The 25,891-nt window shown below is 34.9% G+C and overlaps 1 protein-coding gene across 1 annotated transcript; it reads right to left on the bottom strand.

Annotated features, from left to right (window-relative positions):
* Positions 1-1,322: 1,322 nt before the first annotated feature.
* Positions 1,323-4,199, bottom strand: LOC132304863 (serine/threonine-protein kinase STY13-like). The gene is made up of 6 exons (XM_059802570.1): positions 4,034-4,199; positions 3,002-3,114; positions 2,553-2,749; positions 2,272-2,446; positions 1,659-1,793; positions 1,323-1,532 (listed from the first exon to the last, which is right to left on the bottom strand). Exons 1-6 carry the CDS (start codon positions 4,197-4,199, stop codon positions 1,323-1,325), a joined length of 996 nt encoding a protein of 331 aa, XP_059658553.1.
* Between the last annotated feature and the right edge of the window lie 21,692 nt (positions 4,200-25,891).

Genomic DNA, 25,891 nt, shown 5'->3' with positions numbered 1-25,891 from the left:
ATCACAAATAAACATGAATCCCAAAATCTTAGAACTTCATGATTTTCACATATCTATAATGCATAAATAAATAGTTAGATATAAATATCTCGATCCGTAATTGTAAAACTCGTAGAGATCAAGGCAAACATTGAGATCTTTTCTGCGGAACGAACAATATGCTAAACTGCAATAGCCAAAGCGTGGAAATCGATTTCTCTCTCTTGGTCTTCTGCACACAGAAATATTATACGTGTTGTTTTCATTAGTATACATAATTGATGGGATATATGCATTTTTATAAAGACAGAGAGTGGACCAGTTTTCCTTTTAGCAACCGTAATTTCACTTTCTATCAAAGTAAGGAATAAATAGGAAAATACTTCCCCAATAATTAATTACCAAAAGGTAATTAATAAGTTGACCAAATAATATAATATTAATCTCATATCTATTTACTTAACCACTAATTAATGAAATATATCGTATGTCCAAATCATATGGGCCACACAATTAATAATAACAAAGGCTGTACATATTATGCATAAGTAATCTAACAATTGTGTTTTGTTTGGAACCAAATTCATGTGAATTTGGAATTAGAATTAGGCTGTGTTTGGTAGCATGAAATTAGAGCTTTAGAATTAAAATTGGTAAAAAAATAATAATAATAAAAAATAAAAATAAAAATAAAAAAATTAGTTCAATTTTCTAAGTTGTTTTTCTCCAATTCAACCAATTCTAATTCCAATACTTTAATTTCATACCTGCCGAACATAGTCTTAGAATGAATTATATTGTAATTAGAATGGAATTCTATTTGCATGACTTTATTAGGTATAATTCTTCCCTCACAACATCCATTCCAACCGGATGTGGTGTGGTAGCCCAGTGGTAGGGCATGTGTTAGCTTGTGGCCAAAGGCCCATGTTTGAATTTCCAATCCATCTATGCTTTAATTTCCCAAAAAAAAAAAAAAAAAAAAAAAAAATCCATTCCAACCTATAGTATAACTCAAACTCTAACAAAAATGTGAGACATTAGTTAAATAAATATTAACAATAGATGAATCATTTATAAGATTGCACAAAAAAAACTTTGTTTTAAAAATAATAAAATATTTGTTCCCAATCATATCTCTACTCTAAATATAATTAGATAAAAAAAAAAAATGCTTCTCAACATTACACTTGTTTTTTTTATTTATTTTTTATACTCATACACACATATTTTGATTGAGACTAACTCTGACATTCTTTTGAAAAGTAAAGTTTAATACCGTTATGTTACTTCCTGTTGATACTTTGATACTCAACATTACATAGAACACCTTTTTTAACACATTACGGCCCTCGCGGCCTGATCAAGCAGTGGAAGCAACCTTGAGGCTGATCAGGAGGGATCATGCCACCACCATTGGAGGTGTCAATCGACTCTAAAATGGACACTAGCACTTCCATTTCAGGTCTCTTCTCCGGGTCTGAATTCCAACACCTCTTCATCACTTTAACAAGTGAGCTTGGGCAACATTTCGGTATCTTTGGTCTCATACTCTGCAAATCCAAAGTAAAAATTTTATTCAGTCAAGATATATGAGCCATTCTCATTCCAATTCTAATTCTAATTGTGCTGTTTGAAAATCAGAGATGAAAATGATTAAATCGGGTCAATTCATGTACTTCGTAAACAATGGCTGATGTTTGTTCCGAGAAACTGAAGTCCGAATATGGCTTTGCACAGCAATAGATCTCCCACAAGCAGATTCCATAACTGTAGACATCACTTTTCCGGTTATATGGACTACCATCAAGTACCTGCAGGTAGAATCATACCAACAAAATGGCATCTTAAAATTTTTTCATTACAATTCAAATAGCTTCATTCACTTTCTATATATATATAACATGTTGAAGACTGAAATTTATCATCTTGATTGGAGTAGTCAGTAGTGGTTACATAAGATGACATATATGATCTGGGTAAAGTCAGTGGCTTCATTCACAGTATGGATATCGGCATAAAAAAATGACATTTAAACACATCAATACAGGAGGCTGGAATAAAGTATTTGTACAGAAGTCTAGAAATGAATGGTTGAAGTATCAAGTGTTCATAGATAGTAGTTAATGAATGATGAAATTTATGGGAATAGATATTACTCATGCTTAATTAAGAGACATAGGAATTAATTATTTCACTACAGTACTAGTACTTGTTTAGTTTCTTAAGGCAATGAGTCATAGACTACATATAAGAATTAGCATAGTCTATGCATTCTTTGCATAGTAATACCTCTGGAGCCATGTAACCAAGAGTCCCCGTTAGGCCTGTCATCTCATTCGGATTTGCAGCCTCAACACGAGAAACTCCAAAGTCGGAAATCTTTGCTTTGAGCCCCTCGTCAAGAAGGATGTTCTCTGTCTTTACATCTCTGTGAACAATCTGATGGGAGTGAAGGTAACTCAGCCTGAAAAGAAGCAGATAGAAGAGCCACTTAATGCTTACCTTTTGAAAACTCTGCAAAATATTAAAGTATTGACTTGGGCATGCACGGGATGGAAGAATGTTGTTACCCTCTTGCAATATCAGTGGCTAGTTGGATGACTCTTTTGAAGGGCAGCTTCCTCGTCCGGTTCTTAAAGAGGTACGATTTCAGAGTTCCTCCGACAATATATTCAACCACGATGATACAAACATTACTTGCAACAAAAATTTTATCATCATCAGTTCTGATATTTTGTCCCGACATGCCTTTTGCAGCTCCAATTAACTGCAGAAAACGGTTTGACATGAGTGTCAATTCTTGAATCTAGGTAAAAATCTATAGAGTGAATTCCACTATGATTGTTATTTATATGAGTAGTGATATGGAGTCTGATAGTTGGACAAAAATTAACTAATTTGACGCGAGTAAAGATTGCCGTCATGAATATCAATGACATCGTGAATGTGAACTACATATATGTGCAATTATAATGTGTGTGTGTATATATATATATTAGGTATTCATGAGGTTATATACCTTGATGATATTAGGATGATCAAGCTTATTCCATATAGAAACTTCCTGCGTAAAAGCTTTTCTCAATGTAATGTTTGTCGCTTGGCCATCTTTCCCCCAGTCAAGCATTTTAACTGAGAAATATTTAACAAAGAACAAGAAGGCAGAGTCAGTAAATTAATATCAAATCTAAGACGATCAATTAATTAAAGACTTGTGACACTATAATTAACTAGAGTTGTTTGATATCAAAGATTTTATTGAATTAAATTTATCAATAATATTGAGAATGATAAAGCTCTTGTCTAAAATATATCAAAACCGAAAAACTTCACTAACATATATACACACACACACACACACACACACACACACACACACACACACCCGCATTCATGTCTCTGTCATTGCACAATTCTTGAAAACACGAGACTAGTGGTTGATTGGTTTAATGTGCAATTCTTGAAAACACGCTGGAACTATTTGTTCAATTTTCTGAGATATGTTTTTTTTTATGAAAATTAGAAGATTGTACAAAAATATAGTGAAAATCATTTTCTAGCGTATATTTATATATATTCCCACATTCATGTCTCTATCATGTACAATTCTTAAAAACACACCGAAACTAGAGATTTGTTTGGTTCGATTTTTTGTGATTATTTTTTTTATTTTCTGAAAAATAAAAATTATAAAATTACACAAAAATCTCTTTAGTTGATTAAAGGTTAGTATACTGTCTATATATTCGGCATTCATGTCTGTACAATTCTTGAAAACACACAAAAAAAAAAATTAGGGATTTATTTGGTTCAATTTTCTGAGATTATTTTTTTATTTTTGAAAAATTAAAAATCAGAAAATTATACAAAAATCACCTTAGTTAACTCTTTTTAAAAATCAGTTTAATTCAGTTTTTTTTTGTCAATCTCAAAAATTGTCAAAGAAGTACAAAATTTTGTTTTTACTTTCAATCCTCATAAAACTGGCAACACCCACTGAAAGAAAGTAAAATAAATAGAGCGGCATGAATCTTGAGAAACTCAAAAATACCTGCGACGTCGTTTCCATCGTAAATTCCCCTATGTACGGAACCAAAGCTTCCACGACCAATCAGGCTCTTAATCACGAGCTTTTTAACATCTAATTCCCATTCTTCTCTTTCGTCAAGTTCGATCTCCTCTAAGCTCTCGATCATGTCTACACTTATTTCCTCCATATTCAATCAAATAAGTGTGGCTATATATATGTGTGTGTGTGTATATATATATATTCTGGATATGCTTAAGTCAGTGTTTGAGTAGGAGTTATATTGTAGTTGTAAGTTAATGTTTTAAGTACACATGTTTCCTAATCCCTAGTTAACATGTAATCTACATAAGTATAAAAAAATATATATATATTTATTTTCTCTTGAAATTTGATTAAAAAAATTAAGTTTTGTCGTATTTAGGGTTTTTAATTAACTTCATTCTGTAAAATTCTTTTTTCCATTCAATTTGAGTATTATTCTATTGATTTTAATTTTGAATGATTTATTAATTTTTTATGAATATATTACCTGCAAAATAAGGTTTTTTTTTTTTTTTTTTTTTTTTTTGATAAAAAAGTTAAAACTTTGTATAATAAGTTTTATTATAAATAGTAAAATTTTATATTAATAATTTCTTACTTCAATATAATAGGATTCTTAATCCAAACTATACAAATCTAAGTGATTCAAACCAATAATAAACACATAATGATTATATTTCTAAGTTTATACCCTTATAGCATCTCCAACTGTTGATATATATATATATATATATATACATATATATATATATATATATATAAATTTGATGTGTTTAATAGATTTACATAAAAAAAAAAATTGCTTTATTTATTTTTAACTCCAACCGTTGTTTTATGCTTTTTGTGTAAAAAGATATATCTAATAACAACCCACCAATGTCATGTGTGGACCCCATATAATTTTTACAAACCTACTTAATATAAAGTTATTCGTTAGAATATCTTCAAAAGTATGTTAAAATATATTTTTGTGTGCCAAATATGATGTTTAATTTTTATTTTATTTTATTATTATTATTATTATTATTTTATCTCCAACGGTCTGTTAAGATAAACTTACATGTCATTAATGTGTTAAATTGTTGTGTATTTTACATAACTTTTTTACACAATTACATCAGCATATTTCTTTACTCCTCCCTCTTTTTCATTTCATAAAAAATGGTGTAAAATATACAGCAATTTTACACATTAGTGATGTGACAGAATATCTTAATAACCTGCTAGAGATAATAATAGTAATAATAACATTACACATCATATGTAACCGTACATATTTTACACAAAAAAATATTTTAAGATACTGCTAGAGATGTTCTTACCATAGTAAACTGACATGCACCTCTCAAATTATATACAAAAATATTTATAAAAGAATTCAAATTTTATTTAATTTAGAGTACTAATCAAATATATCTATATACTTATATAATATTATTATGATTAGGAACGTCTCATGTTGATGTCAGATTTTAAATTTTACAGTATTATTTATAAAAAATGATATAAACTTCAACTTTGTATTTTTATTCCAATTTTTTTTTTTTTACTTAAATTATATTTACAATCATTGTTACTCATGTACGTACATTTTTACTTATATATATGTGTGTGTATATATATATATATATAAGCTTTTTGGTATTTAGCCTATATTATATCGAATATTTTCTAAAACGAAAAAGACTCTTTATTCTAAAGAAAATTGTCTAACCATTTTCACTGATATTTGGGTAGAAAAGGACATCATGGTAATGTTATAAAAGTAGTTGAAGGAGAGCTCACAAAGTGTAAAGAGGGAGACCTTATTGTAACATAACTTAATTTTTATTATGAATTAGAAATTCGTATCCCGGGTTTATTAGGATTCATTGCAATTTATTATACATATCAGATAAGTTTTGAGAAACATGAAATTACCATATGTTGTGTAAATTTACATTTCAAAGACTACGTTTAGGATGCCTTTTGAAAAATACGATCACAGTGGATTTAACTTTGACATTTTATTTCGTGTTTTGTTTTTTCTCTTTGAAGATTATGAACTAAAAATCTTATTTACATATGTTGTATTTGAGGGAATCGAATTGATTTCATAAATTTGGAATTAGAAAAAATTAGGTCAAAATTTAAATTAACTTTTTTTTTGTCAATTTGATGCTAGCAAACATATCCATTTAAAGTATTTTAACGATAAAATATATTATTTTGATGGTTAAAGTTTGAGAAAACTGAAAAGAAAACAAAATGATACAATACTAGTAAATTATACAGAAGCAGGCCAGGAGGCAAAGGCTACAACATTGGAAAAGAACCCAGAAAAATATGGGGGCCCAAAAACTGAAAAGATAAGAGCAAAATGGGCCTAACATATTGTCTTGGCAATTAAAAAGACAGTTGAGCTGTTGAACATTAGGGCTCAGAGGCTGGGGTTTAAATGGGTGCGAGAGTTGGAGGAAACCTGGCCATGGCCAAGTGAATATAACATTGTTTACACAAAATTAGGACTGCTTGATTTGTCATTCAAAAAATTATTTTCAAAAGTTTTAGAGTTAAATTTTAATAATACCTCTTTAAGTTGGTTAATTTTCACCCTTAAATATTTTGTTCCGTTTTTCACTCAAAATATTTGAATTTAAATGATATATATGATTTACATATAATTGAATATATATATATATATATATATATATACCACAAACATTTCAACCAGAGGCTTTTGGAGAAAGGAGGGCTTAATGGGGCACCACAGAAACTGCCCTTAATTTAAGGGTTAATTTAAAAGGAAAAAAAAAAAAAAAAAATCCACTTCTTTTTATTTTTTATCATTATTTAAGAAAACTCCTTATATTTTTTACCCCAATATTCGAGTCCGACTCTTTAATGGGGCTGTAAAATGTCAAATTTGACCTTACTATATAATATTAAATTAAAAAATATAATAATTATTTGTGAAATTACAAAAATACCCCTGTCTATTTCCTCCTCTTCCCTCTGAAACTTTTACCCTATTGCCCAAGTATTGACTCTAGAGGGGGAGGGGGGGTAAATAGAGTCTATGGCAAACAATGGCCAATTTTTCGATTTTAATTGTTTTGCAAATTCTAACACACTTTATAATATTTATGCAATAATCAATATATAGGCATAAGCAAATAATATCATAAATTTAAAGGAGATAAGGGAAGAGAGATTTGCAAACATTCACACGGCGATTTTAGCGAGGTTCGGAAACTCCTACTCATCGGCTCAAGATTCCTCTTGAGACTTCCCAATCACTATGGCACCTCCTTACGGGTGGAAAACAAACCTTGATTAGAAGCAATTCCTTGCTGAGAGACAACCTCTCTTAGTCTTCCTTTGGGTCACACCAACCTTTACAAATATGAAGCTAGCTTGCTTCTTCTTCCTTGGGCCACACCAGCCCTTACAAATTGAAGATCAAATTTGTTGTATACAAATATATCTCTCAAAGATTGATATGCAAATATTAGCTCACAACTTTCAACTCATTCTAGAGTATATATATGAATAGATTGAAGCTCAATACTCTGTAAATGATATGGGATGAGAGAGTATGATATGAATGAAGAACAAAAGCTCTTTGGATGCTATATAATGTTTCTTAATGGTAGCAACATTAAATCTCGAAGTCCCCAGCTTTATTTATAGAGATTTGATGCAGGTAATTCAAAAATATAGCTGTTGTGCACACTGCCCGAGAGGAAATAGTCTTTCAAATTCAAATCTGGGCAGGTTCGGTCGACCGAACTGAAATACCATTGTGTTTCGGTCATCCGAAATGGTTTAAGGTTGGCTTTTATACTTGTTTCGGTAGACCGAAGAATTTTTTCTTCAGTTTCGGTCGACCGAAAGTCCTTCCTCCTTTGTGCCAAAACGTTCTGTGAGAATCGGACGAGCCGATTCATTTGGTCTTTTATTTCGGTCGATTGAAATAACTTGCCTATGCATTTCGGTCTGCCGAAATGAAACTGCAGCTCCAAGAATTTTGTTCTAAGTTAACAGATAAAACGTTCTGTGCACAGGACATCTGCACATACCTTATTTCCATGAAAACATTTAAGTAAATGACATTTACTTTAAGTTTACAATGTAAATAAGGAAGTACCCCCTATTTGGATTCAATAAAAAATACTAAAAAATCGAAATCTAACTAAATCAAAATGTAGAAATTCAGTTTTAGTACAAATTTGGATTTCCGACAATTTTGGTAAAAATGAATTCTTATGCAGACCAATGTAGACTTGGTCAAAAATTTTGATAAAATTAGTTTAGGCTAGTTGAAGTATAAAGAGTTATTACCGGGAAAAATTATTTTGAAATAATTATTATTTCAAAAATCAATTTTTCACACTTAGCCAAAAACACAGTTTTTCATAACGTACATTCTGGGGTCCTAGTGTCCGTTACCAACTCATGGTAATAAAGGCTTCTCATGCCTTAATTGTTAACCAATATGAATTATATGATTGATGAACATGGTCTTAGCATTTCTAGCACAAATGATGAGTTCTTTCAAAGCTTATGCAAGCTTGAACTAACTCATTCTTTAGCAATGACTTTATGTGCAATTATATATGAATGAAGTGCATAGTCTTTTGCTAATAGATATAGGAGCATATGATGATATGATATGCATGGTCCTATAGAGATGAGCTTCAAATGGATTCATAAATACTTTGACATTGAATCCTAAACACTCACCATCCTATCTAACCCTTTCTTCACGCTTTGTCCATAATCGTGTAGGCTTTTAGGTAGACTTGCTTTCTTCCTTTCTTTGAGTTGTTTTCTTACTTGTTGTAGTCCAAGCTATCTTTGGATGGACTTTGCATTTGTTTCTTTGCAACTTATTGTCTTCTTTGTATCCATTGCTTTCCTTGATGTGATATTGAATAATAGAATACTTGGAATTAATGGTATGTCTGTTGCGGCCCACCAAAGCTAGAACCAAAAGATAGTGGTGTTGGGCTATGGTCAAGTTTTACATTTATAAGTTGCCACTACTACCTTTCACTAAAAATATAGTTAGGGAGAGTAGGGATCATCTCAAGAGATTAGTGGGTGGTATTAGGTTGTGGAATCGAGATTAGGGTTAGTAGGTCGAGTGATCAAAAGATTGGATCGTGGTTGAATTACACTAAGATGCAATTTAAACTAAAGTAAACAATTAAATGTAATAGAGAGAAAATAAGAGAGAGATCTTGGGGTTTAGAGATCACCACTAAGCATAACTTTTCTACGCTCTTAAAGAATGATTAATGAGGGGGAAAACATGTTTTGCAACATAGTGTGTGTGTGTGGTTGTTTCAACAAGCATGGATGACAAATTAAGTATATATTGTCTAAGCAATATGGTGGATAACACAATATATCAAACTGAGCTATTAATCCTTTCTTTAAGCTCACAATCCAAACACATCACAAGATTAGAGATATATGCTACTTGCTTTCATAAGTATGGAATATCAAACAACAAGCATGGATTGTCCTCCCATTTAACACCTAAACTATAACTACACTATAATTAAGCTAATGACATGAAATTAAACTAATTAAACTAAGGGAGAGGCACAATCCATCAAGAAATGAGTATGAACCATCAAATAAACCACAAGAGCATTCCATTAAGCACTATGTCTTGACAATCTCTAGATCTATAACATTAATACACATAGACATGTATCAATAACACAAGAAATAGAGACAAACACATGAACATCTATTATAGCATACATAGACATATGGATAGAATGAAATGATCAATTGAAAGCATTAAACCACACAAATCTTTGAATAAACAAGATCTATATATATATAAGTGTCAAAACATGTATCACAATACAAATCCCCTCAAAAATACATAAATTAAGATGTAGAAAGCATGCTTAGGGCTAACTCTATCCCCAAGAGTATGTCTAGCCACTCATGGATGGTGTCCTCCAACCCTCAAGGGCTAACTCCATGGTAGAGATTGCTCCTCTTCTTGGTTGATGGAAGAACTCCAAGCTTATGTCTCTAGCATCCTCCTTTCTTTTCTTCCTCACTAAGAATATGAAAATTATGTCTCTAGTGTATGTATCTAGTTTATGTCAAGAATGGCTCATATTCCTTATATAGGTAAGTTAAATATCACCCCCAATGAGCTAGGCTTGTACACCATTATTCCTTCCAATGATTGGATATGAGACAACTTTTAACGAGCTGGAAATTGGATTTTCTTGCACTTTGGAAAGTTCGATCAATCGAACTTGTGGTGAGATCGATCGAACATGGCTGAGATCTATCGAACTTAAGCAGGATCGATCCTCTATGGCGGCGCCTTTTTGGATAAAGACAAATCTAAGATATTTTGAAGATATTTTTGGGAAAGAGACAAATATGGTAGGTAGGGTGGTATAACTGGATAAGATAGAATCTTTTCGATCAATCGGAAGAAAGTTGGATCGATCGAACTTTGTTGGATCTTTGGATAAGGACAAAAGAACTTGGATCTATCTTGAAATGCTGAGATCGATGAACTTTCGATCGATCGAACATTTTCTGAGATCGATCGAACTTGCTGAATTTCCACCACTTGCTTCCTTTTGCTCATACTTTGCTCATTTCTTTGATTCATCTCAAGATTACTTCAATTATGCTCTTATTTAGCTGAGTTAGCTTATTTTGGGGATAAGTACCTGAAAATGAATCTAAAGTGGGAAAATAAGATAGATAAAGTTCTAGAATACCTAAGCTTAAGGGGTTTAAATGCCCACTTTTCAACGCTTATCACACCCCCAAACTTAAATATTGCTAGTCCCTAGCAATGAACTAGAAAGTAAAGGAATAAAATGAACAACTATACAACTATGAACTAGAAAGCAATAAATGGATAACACCACTTTCGTAGGGAATATGATTACAGTTAGCATATGCAACAAGCCTTTTAAATCCTTAGGTTACCCCTAGTAGACGAGTGAAGTCTCGTGAGGGTTTCCAGAAATGATACCCACAAACATTAAGCTCCTTCTCACTAAAGAGATACCAATATTGCAAACAAGCATTGGGAGAAAACTACCTCAAGTATGTAATTTTTCAACCCTTTCCAAGCAATCCCCCAAAGTTTTAACATCAAGTAAGCAAGTATGGTCCTCCACACATCAAGAAAATGATTATGCAAATCAAAACAACTCTAGAATCCTTTTTAAGTGGACCGGCATCAAGTGTGTTGCTATCTAAACCAACTAGAGAAATGATCACATCCTTACCCTTAAACTAGCACATAAATCTAGTACCGATCATCAAGACTAAAAGTAGACCTTTTATTAAAACTTTATTGTTCTAGGTGCGCTTATTCTTTTCACTCGATTTTTTATTTTTATTTTTATTTATTATTATTAATATTATTTAGGATCAAAGATGGAAGCATGGTACAATGTAGTGATCTATTAAGCTTTCTAGTGATTCATGAGGTCGAGCATTAGGTCAATGATTCCCAAACCAGACGGCTTTAGGGCATCAGGCGTTCAAACACCCCTAAGGACTTACAAGCTCAAATCAACTAGGTTACAAATTAAAACAACCTCCATCTAATCCACTTCTTACCTTTTGGGAGAAGTCCTCACTTTTTTTATTGCTTTTGCAACTTTTTTTTATTTTTTTATTTTTAAGCAAGTTCAATTATTAACCTAGAGTTTGTGCCCTCTACCTTTCAGCGCGAGAAGTTCAATGCTTGATGAGGCTAGAATCCCGACTACTTAATGAAAAGGGTTTGTTATCCACCTTTATCAAAATGAAAGCTTTCAATGCACTACTAGCCTAATTGGGATATAACCAATTCAATAATTAACAAAGCATGTACCCCACAAATGAATGCTAGTGTGTGCCTATGCTAGTGTAGAATACTAGAGTGAATCTCAAAACAATCACAAAATCAGGATGATGTGGACCACAAGTGCAAACATGATATCAATCTTTCGAAAAATTTACTCCTAAATGGCATCCACAAGGCATACAAGGAGTATTGGACTCTCAAGTCAAACAATTTTTAAATTTTAAGCAATATAATCCTCAAAAGATCAAGATCATAGCTAGTTATGGACCAATTACAGAAAATTCCTCAAATACACAAGTCATGCTAAAAATTTTGAATTGAAAGCAAATACTACAATTAACACCATTACCCCCCCCAAACTTAAATGGCATAATGTCCTCAACGTGAAAAGAGAACAAATGAAAGAGTATACCAGTACAGCTAAGCAAAGAATGGCCGGGACACAAGTATCCAAAGTAGGTGGCATAGCCCCCCCAAACTTGGGATTAACTGTGATCCTGAAAAGATGGCACTGGATAAAAGTTCATTAGACAACAAAGGGGATAATAACAGTGCACAGTGGACATGCAAGTGTAAATGGGATAAGAAATTGAAGTAAGGAGAGAGGAAAAAGGGTGGTCCTGAAAAATTTGGCCAGTACCCTCTCTCACTGAAGTCATTGGGATGCACCTGATGGAGTCAATCACAGACAGATATATCAATACGTATATATGACATACATAAACAAAGTATGCATAAAAGAGAAATAAAAAATAGTACAGTACATCCAGTGTCTAGGCCAACAGGCTGGCTGCAAGTATATAACAGTATAAAAAATATGACAGATACCACAGATATATAATAGGAGAAGAAGATATGGAAATATCAAGTAGAGGAGGAAGGATGAGCAGGGTGTGCTCTGCGGATGTCTCTGGATAGATCACGTAATGCAGCTATGACATCCGTGCAGAGTGAAGCAATATCATCCCGGATGGAAACCATGCCATCCTCTAGAGTCTGAAGACGCTCTCCGAAACTGGGTATCTAAACTGGAGCCTCAGGTGCTGCTGGAGCGGGAGAATGATGGTCCTGAGCCTGTTCCTCATCATGAACGGGCGACCCAATCGGAGAGTGATGCTCTGGGTCCTCTGCGGGCTGCTGCTGCTACCGCTGCCTGCTCCAAGTCAATATCCATATGCATGGCAGCAGGATCGACTGGTATATCGTCCGTCGCCTGCTCTGCTGCTGCTGTCGCTGCCTGTTCCAACTCCTCTCTCTCTAGCTCCTCAGTTGCCTCTACAGCGTTGTCATGTAGACTCTTGATAAGAGCCTTGTAGCTCTTATCCCAATCCTTCTTTAGGAACGAGCAAGCCCCAGACTCAGTACGCTCCCGTGGCTGGAAGGGATAGCACTGGTTTCTCAGAATCTGTATGATGAAATGGCCGAATGGGAGATACTTAGCCCTTTTGGGCTTGGCCTTGCTGATATTATCAACATACAGCTTCATCATAACGCTCCAGATGAGCGCAGGAATGGATAGCTAGTGCCTTGTATAAAAGGCGTATAAGGCTGTCAGAAAGTCACTGCGCCTCTGTATCTTGTGGCCGGCCATAAAAACATTTCGGTATAGCACCGAATCGAAGAACCACAAGTTGTCTGGCAGATAAGTTCGAGTGGCGAAAGTCTCGCCACCTGCATAATGACCTGTGAGTGCAATAGCCATGTATGCATATGAGGGCCTCCATAGAGTAGGATAGGTATCCTGGAGATCAGGAGGGCAGACGTGTGGACAATGGCAAGATCTGGAAAGAGTGTCCACCGTGATACTAATAGGGTAGCCGTTAATGGTAGTCCAAAGCTCCACCAGGTTACTCGGCGCAGGTCGGAGGTTTTGGAAGAACATCTGGACCAACCTCAGGTACACTGGGTATGTAACAGGGGCTAGTATGGCTGAGATGCCCCTCCGGTCTATATTATCATATGCTGCTCTGGAAAGAACAGACCGAGAGAAGTAGTCTATATCGAAGACCGACTCATGTGCCACCCGAAGGCATGAGTATCTCGATAATGGCTGGTCTAAGTCCTGGGCTGGTTGAGCTGGCGGTGGTGATGGAGATGGTATGTGCTCAGTCTCAACGTCAGCCTGTGAAGAAGATGCCTCAGTGGAAGACTGTAGTCTACTATCAGCGGATGGAGACTGAGGTGGAGTAGGCTCTGCTGGCTCTGGCTCAGAAATAGAGTCCTGGACGTGAGATGGACCTGCTTGGTTGTCTAATCTCCACCTGGCTCTGCGGTGATAATGTCCACAAGCAACAGTCTTGACCCTAGCCATAACCTGAAAAATAAAAGGAAAACTTACAAAAAGGAAGTTAGTGTCGGTATAAAGAATTAAAGCACAGTTTATAGAATCATTTATGTCAAATAGGATAGACAAGCAGATAAGGAACATGAATCTATGCAAGTGACGAATAATAAGTGACATGATGTGAATCATGCTAGACAGTAAAAGTATGGAATGCATCAAATATGGAAAACACAGGCATTGGGCATGTATGAGATAGCATGAAACACCAGAGATGGTGTGTGAAATGTGTGATGCATATATTTGAAGTTCGATAGATCACAAAAATGTGAGATCGATGCAAGTTCGATCGATCGTGAATAAGTGAGATCGATCTGTTACAGATCGATCTGAGAAAAAGTTCAATCGATCGAACTGTGAGGTGAAATTCAAAAAGTCACAGATCTATGACGTGGATGGCATGGGGGCCTCATAAACAAGCTTATGGGCCCCTCTACACAACAAATCAACAACTTTGGTCACTTTCCTTGGCCCGTGACCCCCAAAATCGAAATTAAAACCAAAAAAATATAAAACCTATATATACATATATATACACATATATACATAGCTTCAAACTTCATCAATGGCAAGATTCACCATCAAAACATCATAGATCTAACCTATAAAGCATGGATTCATGGAGAATAAGCTTGAATCAAAAGAGGGATCTCGGATCTTACCTAAAATCGAGAGATGAGATGAGAGGGAGATGAAATCTGAGATCCGAGATGAAGTGGAGAGATTCGAGATGAGGTGGACTCGCTGGAGGGTTCATCGGAGGTGGGGAAGTGAGTTACAGCAGTGAGGGATGAATATGGGGGTGTTAGATCAATCTCTGGTATCGATCTAATAACCCTAGGTTTGATTTTTAAAAATATTCTTTTACCAGTTCGATCGATCGAACTGAAATCTCAGATCGATCGAACTGTAATCGATCTCTCCTCACTAAAAGACAAAATTGTTTTGAAGCTTTTGAATTATTATTATTATTTTTTTAATAAACAAAAATTTAAAAATGAAAAATATTTTTTTCGATTTTTGAAAAAAATAAAACTAAATAAAATAAAAATAAACAAAAATAAAATAAACTATTTTTGGAATATAAAACAAAATAAAATATATATAATTTATTATTTTTTATTAAAAATTCAAAACAAAAAAAATCAAACTTAAAACAAAATAGTAAATCAAAGAACAGAGATCGATCTCTCCAAGATCGATCTCAGAATAACTCCAATCGATCGAACATGCAAAAATCTGCAGACATGTTCGATCGATGGGACAGAGAGCCTTTTGATGCAGGTTGGATACAGGTTCAAAAATTTTCTAAGTGTTGAGACTGCAGATCGATCCAAGATGAAGTTGGATCGATCAAAGAATTAAAGATCGATCTAGGAACAAGTTCGAACGATGGGACAGAGAGGTGATTGGATGCAGGTGGATGCAGGTATGGAATTTTATCGATCGAACATCCTTGGAGATCGATCAAACTGATGCAAAATGCTCATTTTCAACATGAAAGTGCATGCAATCCTAATCACAGTTCCTAACAATGTATAAGAACCTAAAGCAAATATCTAGACTTCGCAAGAAATGAAATTTAAAATAGAAATGAGGGAGGAATAGGGTTGTGACACCCTACAAAATGTACAAGTCTTTAACGTCTCTAGCAAGACGTTGGGCTCTTTTAGCCGGGGTCAAACATCTTGTAGTGCATCCCCTCCTTGATAGGGTGATAAGTGTTTTGAACTCCACCCAACAAATGGTTCCCTAGAGAACTTGTTGGATTAGGCTCAAAAGAAATTTTTGGTCCTTGGTCAACATGATCCTTGGGCTTCCATGTCCTTTCAAAACAAGATTTTGAAGCTATTTTCTTGGAATTCAGGGTTGAAGATAAACTTTTTGAAATTTTGGTTTCACACAATGACTCTTTTCCTTCACATTCATGGTCATGATATTTCTCTACAACATTCACTTCTTCATGTTTGTCAAATGAATTAGGGGTCGGATTGAAGATATTCAACTTCACCTTCGTGTAGCTAAATGAGATCTTCATTATCCCCGTCCTACAATTAATGTTGGCATTCGCAGTTGCCAAGAAAGGACGGCTAAGGATAACGGGAATTTGGCTCTTAGGATTCGGGACTGATTCCATGTCAATGACAACGAAATCAACGGGGACGAAGAATTTATCAATCTTAATCAATACGTCCTCAATGATACCCCTAGGCTTTTTGATGGATTGGTCGGCAAGTTGCAAAATCACCGACGTCGGTTTCAAGTCTCCTAAGCCTAATTTGACATATACCGAGTATGGAAAAAGATTAACCCTTGCTCCTAAGTCAAGAGGAGCCCGATTAATGATATGACCTCCAATGATGCATGAAGTGGAAGGTGAATTGGGGTCCTTAAACTTTGGAAGAGTGTTATGCTGCAAGATTGAGCTTACTTGCTCGGTTAAGACCACTTTCCTAGGTGCTTGGCTTTTGTTCTTCCTCTTTTGGGTGCATAAGTCTTTCAAAAACTTGGCATAAGCCGGAATTTGCTTGATTGCATCCAAAAGTGGAAGATTGACTTTCACTTGCCTAAACACATCCATAATTCATTTGTTTTGGCCTTTTGCTTGTCAATTGAAATGGATTCTTTAAAGGCATCTAGAAATGGAGCTCTTGGCTCAAAAAAAATTTCAGGAATTTTCTTTGAATTCTCTTCAACACAAGAAGTTTTGAAATTATTTTGCAAATTTTTCTTTTCAAAATCACTTTTCAAGATATTCTCATTTGAAAGATTATGCATATGCAATGAAGGAGGAATAAGATAAGAAACAGGACGGGTGTCAACTTTGGGTTGCACCGGTTCACTTTCTTCATTTGACATACCCACTTGGTTGTCTTGTAATGACCCAGTCATTTTTCTCCCATTCTTTTTTCTCAAATTTTACAGATAAATTTTTTTCGTTTAATTTTCTTTCTGGGTTCAGTTTTTCGTGTCATAGTGTCGTCATGAGTGCTCGAAAATGGTTTCTGAGACTCTTTCGTTTGGATTGACAACTTCCTTTGAGGACCGAGTCATTTCCACATTTTCACTTTTCTGACACTATTCACTTTTTGTCCTTTTCCCTATTTCATCTTTTTCCCTATTCTGTCTTTTCCCCGTTTGTCACTTTATTGGCAAAACCTCACCTTTCATGCTCGGAGTTGGTTTTTGACTTCATGTGTCTTCATTCGAGGTGGTTTCCACGAAATACGTATCTTTACTTTTGCGAGAAAGTACTCTGGTTGCTCCTAGTGTCCATAGGGGCATGGATGCATAGTTCTTTAGAATTATTTTCTTTTCTTGGGGTATTTTTCGTAAATATCTTTTGAAGATATTTTATTTCAGGGGCTTTTAAGAACACATTTTTGGAAGATATTTTCATTCTGGGGCATCAGTGCAGTTTTCACTTTTTGGAGGGGCCATTGTGCAATTAACAAAAATTATTGTAAAAATACCTCGTCTAGAGCTTGGATCCTCGTACGGGATTCATTTTCACATTTCGTCGAGTCTTGTACCCTTAGAATTCCGTTCTGGTCGTTCTTCCTCAGTTTCAGAGTTTCTGACCCCGGTTGCGCCGAACTTGTTTGGGGCATATCTCTTTGCTTGGGACTCGATTTTTTATGCCGTTTCTTCCGTTGTTCATATTTTCTCATTTTAAATCTTTTTCATTTGAGTGCGTTTGCTCAAAATCCACTTTTCTAGACCCAGAGGGGCCTTTTCGGGGCACTTTTTGAAATTTTCTATAAATAGGGGACTTGAAGAAAAAAATCAGAATTTTCTCCTCTCTCTCCTCTCTCTTGGTGGGCAGCCATGGCTGCCAAGGGGCTGCCATGCTTCTTCTTCATTTTTTGGCCACTTCGCTTGAGTGAAGACCCTTCGGCCTTAACGTTTAATGCTTGTTTTGACGATGTGCACCTTTTACCCTTATTAGAACCCATTTCTGACCAAATTTTGAGTTCGGGTTTGAAGTCAATTTGTGATTTTCATGGGGCTTCCTTCGGATTCTTGTTCATCGTGTTGTCCCCGACAAAACCCTTCAGTATCATCGGATTCTGAGCACTTTTATTTCGATGGGCCTTTGAGGTTTTCATCTCAAATTGAGGTAGGGGGTGTTATAATTTATATTCTTGTTATATAGCATAATATTGATGCTTATACAACTTGTTTACATGCTTAAATATAAAATCTAGAGGTTTTATTATTTAATTATCTTAATGAGATTTAATTTTCCCGGTTGTCCATAGTTTGTTTTAAACATGTGGCATAATAGAATATTACCCCTTGACATGATCATTGAAATATATTAAATTGAGAGCTTTTGGATAAGTAATGAAGTTTTTATTTAATATTTATCTTAAGTGAAAGATTAATTCATGTGGCCTTAACTAGCTTGAAATCAATGTATGTTAGCATATTATAGTAGGCCCTAGCATGCTCTTCAACATAGATAAAATTGTGAGTAATCAGAGATGTTTTGAAATCTAGTAATATTTAATTAATTTGATTAATTAAATTGCTCCGAGTGTACTATTCACTCCATTGGAATTCCGACTTGATATTCTTGATATGCATGTCATATAGTTTTACATATATTAAATCTAGAATATTTGAATAGGTTTGAAACCTTTCATTTATTATTTTTCTAGTATTAGAGTTTAATACTCATGGCCGTTCATTGCTTGGAATGTACTTGTATCATGTTTTTAAATCAAGTCTTTACATGTTGTATAACATATATTAATTTGAGATTAATTGGATGAGTTTCAAAATCTAGAGATTTTAATTAAATGAATGAATTAAAATCCATTCAATGGTTTTATGGACTAGATTAAGTTTTTAACCTAGTATTCATGCTTTTCTTGACAAGTTCCTTCACGTGTCTCAATTTGAGAATGACCGAATAAGTTTTGAAACTTATATTCTATTATTTCATTTGTATGGGACTTAATTCACATGGTCGTATAGTGTATGAAATGAACTTGTAACTTGGCATTAGACTTGGCCTTGACATGATCCTTGACATGCCTTGTTCGTAGAATATTTGGACTTGTCTTGTAACCTTGATAATTTAATCCCTTAAATAGATTAAATTCCTTTCTATGCTTCCATCGAGTTAATCATGACTCGATATTGAATTCTTGTTAAACTTGTGAATTGTACTTGTATTTCATGAACTTGTACCTTTTTATCAAGCATCGTGAACCCTTGTATCTTGACTTCATTAATATGTTTAATGAACTTGTATAATTGTCTTGGAATGATTTAATTATTCATGTAATGCTTAGTAAATAATTAAATCATTAACCTTATACTTGTGGTATATTTACATCAATGGATTCCATGTGCTATATATATCTTGGTTGTCATCTATATAGATGCACACTATGATTTCTTGACATTTCATATGCCATGATAGTTGATGAACTTAGGGCCTGACTTGTGTGTTCCAAAATCTTGGTTGTGCATGAAACGTGGTTAATGCATTTCTTGTATTTTTATACAATCTTGGTTGCACAACTTGTTGATTTTGGAACTTGGGATATCAATCAAGAATAGGGGAAGGTACCCTTGGGTTAATAGTCTTAAAGTGATCCCAAGAATAGGGGAAGGTACCCTTGGGTTAATAGCCCTAAAGTGATCCCAAGAACAGGGGAAGGTACCCTTAGGTTGATAGCCTTAAAGTGATCCCAAGACTAGGTGAAGGTACCCTTGGGTTGGTAGCCCTAAAGTGATACCAAGAGTATGGTTTTAATCCGGGCGATGTCCAAGTTTCTACATTATTTGATTTCACTCTTTAAATTTCAAGTGTTGCATTCCTTGAATATTTAAAATGTCTTCGTGTTATAGGAAATGTCCCAATCTTGTTTAATCGTGTAGATATTATACCTTGTTCTTGATTCCGTGTATTACTCCTATCATGTTAATTGTAATGCTCTAATTATGTTAAATTGCATAGATATTATGTATTTTTCTTTATTTCATGTATTACTCTCGTCTTGCTAATTGAAATATTCTAATCTTGTTTACTTGCATAGATATTATGCCATGATCTTAATCTCACACATTTCTCTTGTCTTATTAATCGAAATATCCCAATCATGTTAATTGCATCGATAATGTAATCCCTGTTAACTCGTATTCGAGCATCCTTCTTGCCGTGTTCCTTAGATTATCCCAATCTTGATTTGTTTGATACATGTATATGTATCATGATTCTTGTTATTAGTACTCTAGGGTAGCTTAGGATGCTCCCTGATTCTCATTTTGACATAGACGTTAGGTGGTACGACCATTTTGAACAGTTCCATAATAGTCTAAAAATCTCTAAAGAAATCGAGTCGATGCATGCTCATTCTCTACGAGTAAACTTGTTTACTTACCCCGAAGTTACTGGGGGATTTGTTCAGGTACGAAGATTTGGTTCGTGATGCTTATCGTTCATTAGGATGGCTTGTAGCTTCGAGTTTCCATTTCATGTAAGTGTTAGCATGAGATGTCATTTGGTAGCCTTAGGTATCAAACTAGTATTCTTTGATTCCATTTGTGTAATATGTATATAAGTACACTCCTTTCATTGTATTCAACATGTATGACATGAGGCCAAGGCCAAGAATGTTTATATTTGCACTTGTACTCATTTGGCGCCACCTTTAGTTTAAAAATGTAATTTTTCTTAACTTTGAGGTTTGGCCTGTCAAATGTTGTAAATGTGATGTAATGAGGCTATAGGCCATTGTAACATGTTTAAAATGCCATATTACACTTGCGTGTATGTTCACATCATCGCCCACTTGCATATATTTCAGTTTGATCATGCCATGGGGGTTTTAAATAAGACTTAGAGTCTTTTCTCCATTTCAAGTGCATAACAGATTCATATGTACATTTTTAACCTGTTTCGGTGGACCGGTGGCTTGTTTCGATCGACCGAACCCCTTTGGATTTCAATGGTTCATCAAAAACTCCAACTCCAGGAGCCATTTTTACCATCGAGGCTTATTTCGATCGACCGAAACTCATTCTTTTATCTCGAGCCTCAAACCGGTCGACAGGTTTGTTACTTCGGTCGACCGAACTGCGAGCTCTTTCTTCTCTTTTCTCCTAGCTCATTTCGGCAGAATGATGCTCCATTTCGGTCGACCAAAATGGAGCTGCCTTGTGAGTTTGTTTGGTTTGTTGCCTAGACAGGTTAACCTTGTTTCATTTGCTCCCACTTGACCTTGTTCATCTTATTTAAGCCATTTAATGGCGTACGTGATCTAGTTTGAACTAGATATTGTCCTCTTGGGTGTCATTGGTGCCATAAGGTATCATTTGACCTTCTCATCCTAGTCTCCGCTTTTGGACATTTCCTTGAGTTCCGTGACTTTATGGAAAGTCACTTTGGTGTCCTAGGGATGGTTCGTATCTCCAGAGACCTAGGTTTATCCTCTGCTCCCACGTTTTTCTTTCCTTTGAGTTCCTTAACCTCATGGAGGGTCATCTTAGTGTCTTAGAGTGTGTTATGCCTTGGAAGACCATTGTCTTGTTTCTTACTTCCTTATCTGGATCCGTTATCAGGTCAATCTTCAGTTCATCACTGTTGCTCCTGGTTGAATCAAAACCCGGGTCACGACAAGTGGTATCAGAGCGTCCTGGTTCGAATACCTTGGACGACGGGTTTTGGGTGCATATCATGCTTATGTTGCCATGCTCTATGTTTTTAAATGCTTCTTGATGACATGTCTTGTTTGATAACATGTTTTGATTTGATAACATGTCTATCTGCAAATGTGGCAACTTGTTTAGAAGTTTACCTTGACTGCCTTAACGTATGATATATGCTTGTTGCCTTAGCACATGGTACCTTCTTATTATTTTAGCATGTGGTATATGCTTGTCTGCCTGAGTACATTGTATACACTTGTTCATCTTAATGTGATTATATACAGCATATCCTCATGCTTTATGTTCTTTTCCTGTATGCACTAACATGTCTCATGTGATCTTACTGCTTGTGTGAGTAGATAGTCCGTTGCTATGTTGCATGCTAATCGTTTACTTTTATGTCTGGTTTTGACATTATCAGTTAGGATCTGTCGCATCCCTTGGGTGCATTCTTGTTTTATGTGTTTCTTCCTTGGATAGGAGAAATTCATTCTGTAAGGACCCATGTCTGGAACCTTCTTGTCTGTTTTCTTCTTTCGCTGTTTCGAGACCTTAGTCTGATGGTTGATGCGAGTAAGGCTCATCTGAGCGTAGAGGACTACGATTCATTTCATTTTCCTTGTCTGGTGGAGTGAGACGTGGGCCAGGGAGGCACCGTTTCATTTCCTTTTCCTTTGTCACTTATAGATCTAAGGCCTTAAGCGTAGCGGTACCCATGACATTGTTGTCAGAGTTTTGGGATTAGCTACCCCAACTCTCGCAGATGCCTGGTTCCTGTAGTGCTTTTGGTAATGATCATTTTCGACATTGATGTCATCCGTATCGATAGGTTTTCTAAGTTAACCCGGTCGGGGCATGTTATAAACTAGTGCCTTATACTGTTTTACTACCTTACTGACGAGTAAGTGTGGGCGGGTTTCGGTCACTGTTCGTGCTGCCTTGTCACTCTCTTCTTTTATCGTGTTCCAATGTTTCGTTGTCTTGGGATTCTCTCGGTGGTTGACGTTGAGTTAACGTTCCGACTTACATGAGGTGTTGTCATGGTTCATAGTTTCGCGTTCCTTCAGTTGATCTTGAGACTTTATAGTTGTCCTTCGGTGCTTTATGAGTTGTTATTTGGTTTGAACTTCTGTTCGGTGCTTGTTCTGTTCTTTTCTGGTATGTTCCGAATTTTGGGGATGAAATTCCTTTAAGGAGGGTAAGATGTAATGACCCGGTCATTTTCCTCCCTTTTTATTTTCTCAAATTTTACGGATAAATTTTTTCCGTTTAATTTTCTTTCTGGGTTCAGTTTCTCGTCTCATAGTGTTGTCTTGAGTGCTCGGAAATGGTTTCTGAGACTCTTTCGTTTGGATTGAAAACTTCCTTTGAGGACCGAGTCATTTCTACGTTTTCACTTTTCGGACACTATTCACTTTTTGTTCTTTTCCTTATTTCGTCCTTTTCCCTATTCTGTCTTTTCCCCGTCTGTCACTTTATTGGCAAAACCACACCTTTTGTTCTCAGAGTTGGTTTTTGACTTCACGTATCTTCATTTGAGGTGGTTTCTACAAAATACGTATCTTTACTTTTGCGAGAAAGTACTCTGGTTGCTCCCGGTGTCCATAGGGGCATGGATGCATAGTTCTTTGGAATTATTTTCTTTTCTTGGGGTGTTTTTCATAAAAAAATTTTGAAGATATTTTATTTCAGGGGTTTTTAAGAAAATATTTTTGGAAGATATTTTCATTCTGGGGCATTAGTGCAGTTTTCACTTTTTGGAGGGGCCATTGTGCAATTAACGAAAGTTATTGCAAAAATACCTCGTCTGGAGCCTGGATCCTCGTACAGGATTCATTTTCACATTTCGTCAAGTCTTGTACTCTTAGAATTCCATTCTGGTCGTTTTTCTTCAGTTTCAGAGTTTCTGATCCCCGTTGCCGCCGAACTTGTTTGGGGTATATCTCTTTGCTCGGGACTCGGTTTTGTTGTTGTTTCTTCTGTTGTTCAAATTTTCTCATTTTGAATCTTTTTCGTTCATGGAGTTTTGTTATTCGAGCGCGTTTGCTCAAAATCCACTTTTCCGGACCTGGCGGGACCCTTTCGGGGCACTTTCTGAGATTTTTTATAAATAGGGGACTTAAAGAGAAAAATCAGAATTTTCTTCTCTCTCCTCTCTATTTGCCGGTAGCCATGGCTGCCAAGGGGCTGTTATGCTTCTTCTTCATTTTCCGACCACTTCCCTCGAGTGAAAACTCTTCGGCCTTAATGTTTAATGATTGTCTTGACGATGCACACCTTTCACCCTTATTAGAACCCATTTCTGACCAAATTTTGAGTTTAGGTTTGAAGTCAATTTGTGATTTTCATGGGGCTTCCTTCGGATTCGTGTTCATCGTGTTGTCCCCGACAAAACCCTTCGGTATCGTCGGATTCTGAGCACTTTTATTTCGGTGGGCTTTTGAGGTTTTCATCTCAAATTGAGGTAGGGGGTGTTATAATTTATATTTTTGTTATATAGCATAATATTGATGCTTATACAACTTGTTTACATGCTTAAATATAAAATTTAGAGATTTTATTATTTAATTTTCTTAATGAGATTAAATTTTTCCGGTTGTCCATAGTTTGTTTTAAACATGTGGCATGATAGAATATTACCCCTTGACATGATCATTGACATATATTAAATTGAGAGCTTTTGGATAAGTAATGAAGTTTTTATTTAATATTTATCTTAAGTGAAAGATTAATTTATGTGGCCTTAACTAGCTTGAAATCAATGTGTGTTAGCATATTATACTAGGCCCTAGCATGCTCTTCAACATAGATAAAATTGTGAGTAATCGGAGATGTTTTGAAATCTAGTAATATTTAATTAATATGATTAATTAAATTACTCCGAGTGTACTATTCACTCAATTGGAATTCCGACTTGATATTCTTGATATGCATGTCATATAGTTTCACATATATTAAATCTAGAATATTTGAATAGGTTTGAAACCTTTCATTTATTATTTTTCTAGTATTAGATTTTAAAACTAATGGCCGTTCATTGCTTGGAATGTACTTGTATCATGTTTTTAAATCAAGTCTTTACATGTTGTATAACATACATTAATTTGAGATTAATTGGATGAGTTTCAAAATCTAGAGATTTTAATTACATGAATGAATTAAAATCCATTCAATGGTTCTATGGACTAGATTAAGTTTCTAACCTAGTATTCATGTTTTTCTTGACAAGTTCCTTCACATGTCTCAATTTGAGAATGACCGGATAAGTTTTGAAACTTATATTCTATTATTTCATTTGTATGGGACTTAATTCACATGGTCGTATAGTGTATGAAATGAACTTGTAACTTGGCATTAGACTTGGCCTTGACATGATCTTTGACATGCCTTGTTCGTAGAATATTTGGACTTATCTTGTAACCTTGATAATTTAATCCCTTAAATAGATTAAATTCCTTTCTATGCTTCCATCGAGTTAATCATGCCTCGATATTGAATTCTCGTTAAACTTGTGAATTGTACTTGTATTTCATGAACTTGTACCTTTTTATCAAGCATCGTGAACCCTTGTATCTTGACTTCGTTAATATGTTTAATGAACTTGTATAATTGTCTTGGAATGATTTAATTATTCATGTAATGCTTAGTAAATAATTAAATCATTAACCTTATACTTGTGGTATACTTAGATCAATGGATTCTATGTGCTATATATATCTTGGTTGTCATCTATATAGATGCATACTATGATTTCTTGACATTTCACATGCCACGATAGTTGATAAACTTAGGGCATAACTTGTGTGTTCCAAAATCTTGGTTGTACATGAAACGTGGTTAATGCATTTCTTGTATTTTGATACAATCTTGGTTGCACAACTTATTGATTTTGGGACTTGGGATATCAATTAAGAATAGGGGAAGGTACCCTTGGGTTAATAGCCCTAAAATGATCCCAAGAATAGGGGAAGGTACCCTTGGGTTTATAGCCCTA

The sequence above is a fragment of the Cornus florida genome, unplaced genomic scaffold (assembly GCF_030987335.1).
Source record: "Cornus florida cultivar Cherokee Brave unplaced genomic scaffold, ASM3098733v1 CherokeeBrave_3.0.0_Hap2_Chr04, whole genome shotgun sequence".
In the NCBI taxonomy this organism is placed as follows: Eukaryota; Viridiplantae; Streptophyta; class Magnoliopsida; order Cornales; family Cornaceae; genus Cornus; species Cornus florida.
Note: the sequence above shows the minus strand (reverse complement) of the source record. Positions and strands in the feature narration are given on the sequence as shown.

What these genes read in the sequence shown, in the direction of transcription:
- LOC132304863 (XM_059802570.1), bottom strand. Translation starts at nt 4,199, where the DNA reads ATGGAGGAAATAAGTGTAGACATGATCGAGAGCTTAGAGGAGATCGAA. An exon ending in CGATGGAAACGACGTCGCAG is followed by an intron (nt 3,115 to 4,033) that starts GTATTTTTGAGT and finishes AATATTTCTCAG; the next exon opens with TTAAAATGCTTGACTGGGGG. An exon ending in GCCACTGATATTGCAAGAGG is followed by an intron (nt 2,447 to 2,552) that starts GTAACAACATTC and finishes GCTTCTTTTCAG; the next exon opens with GCTGAGTTACCTTCACTCCC.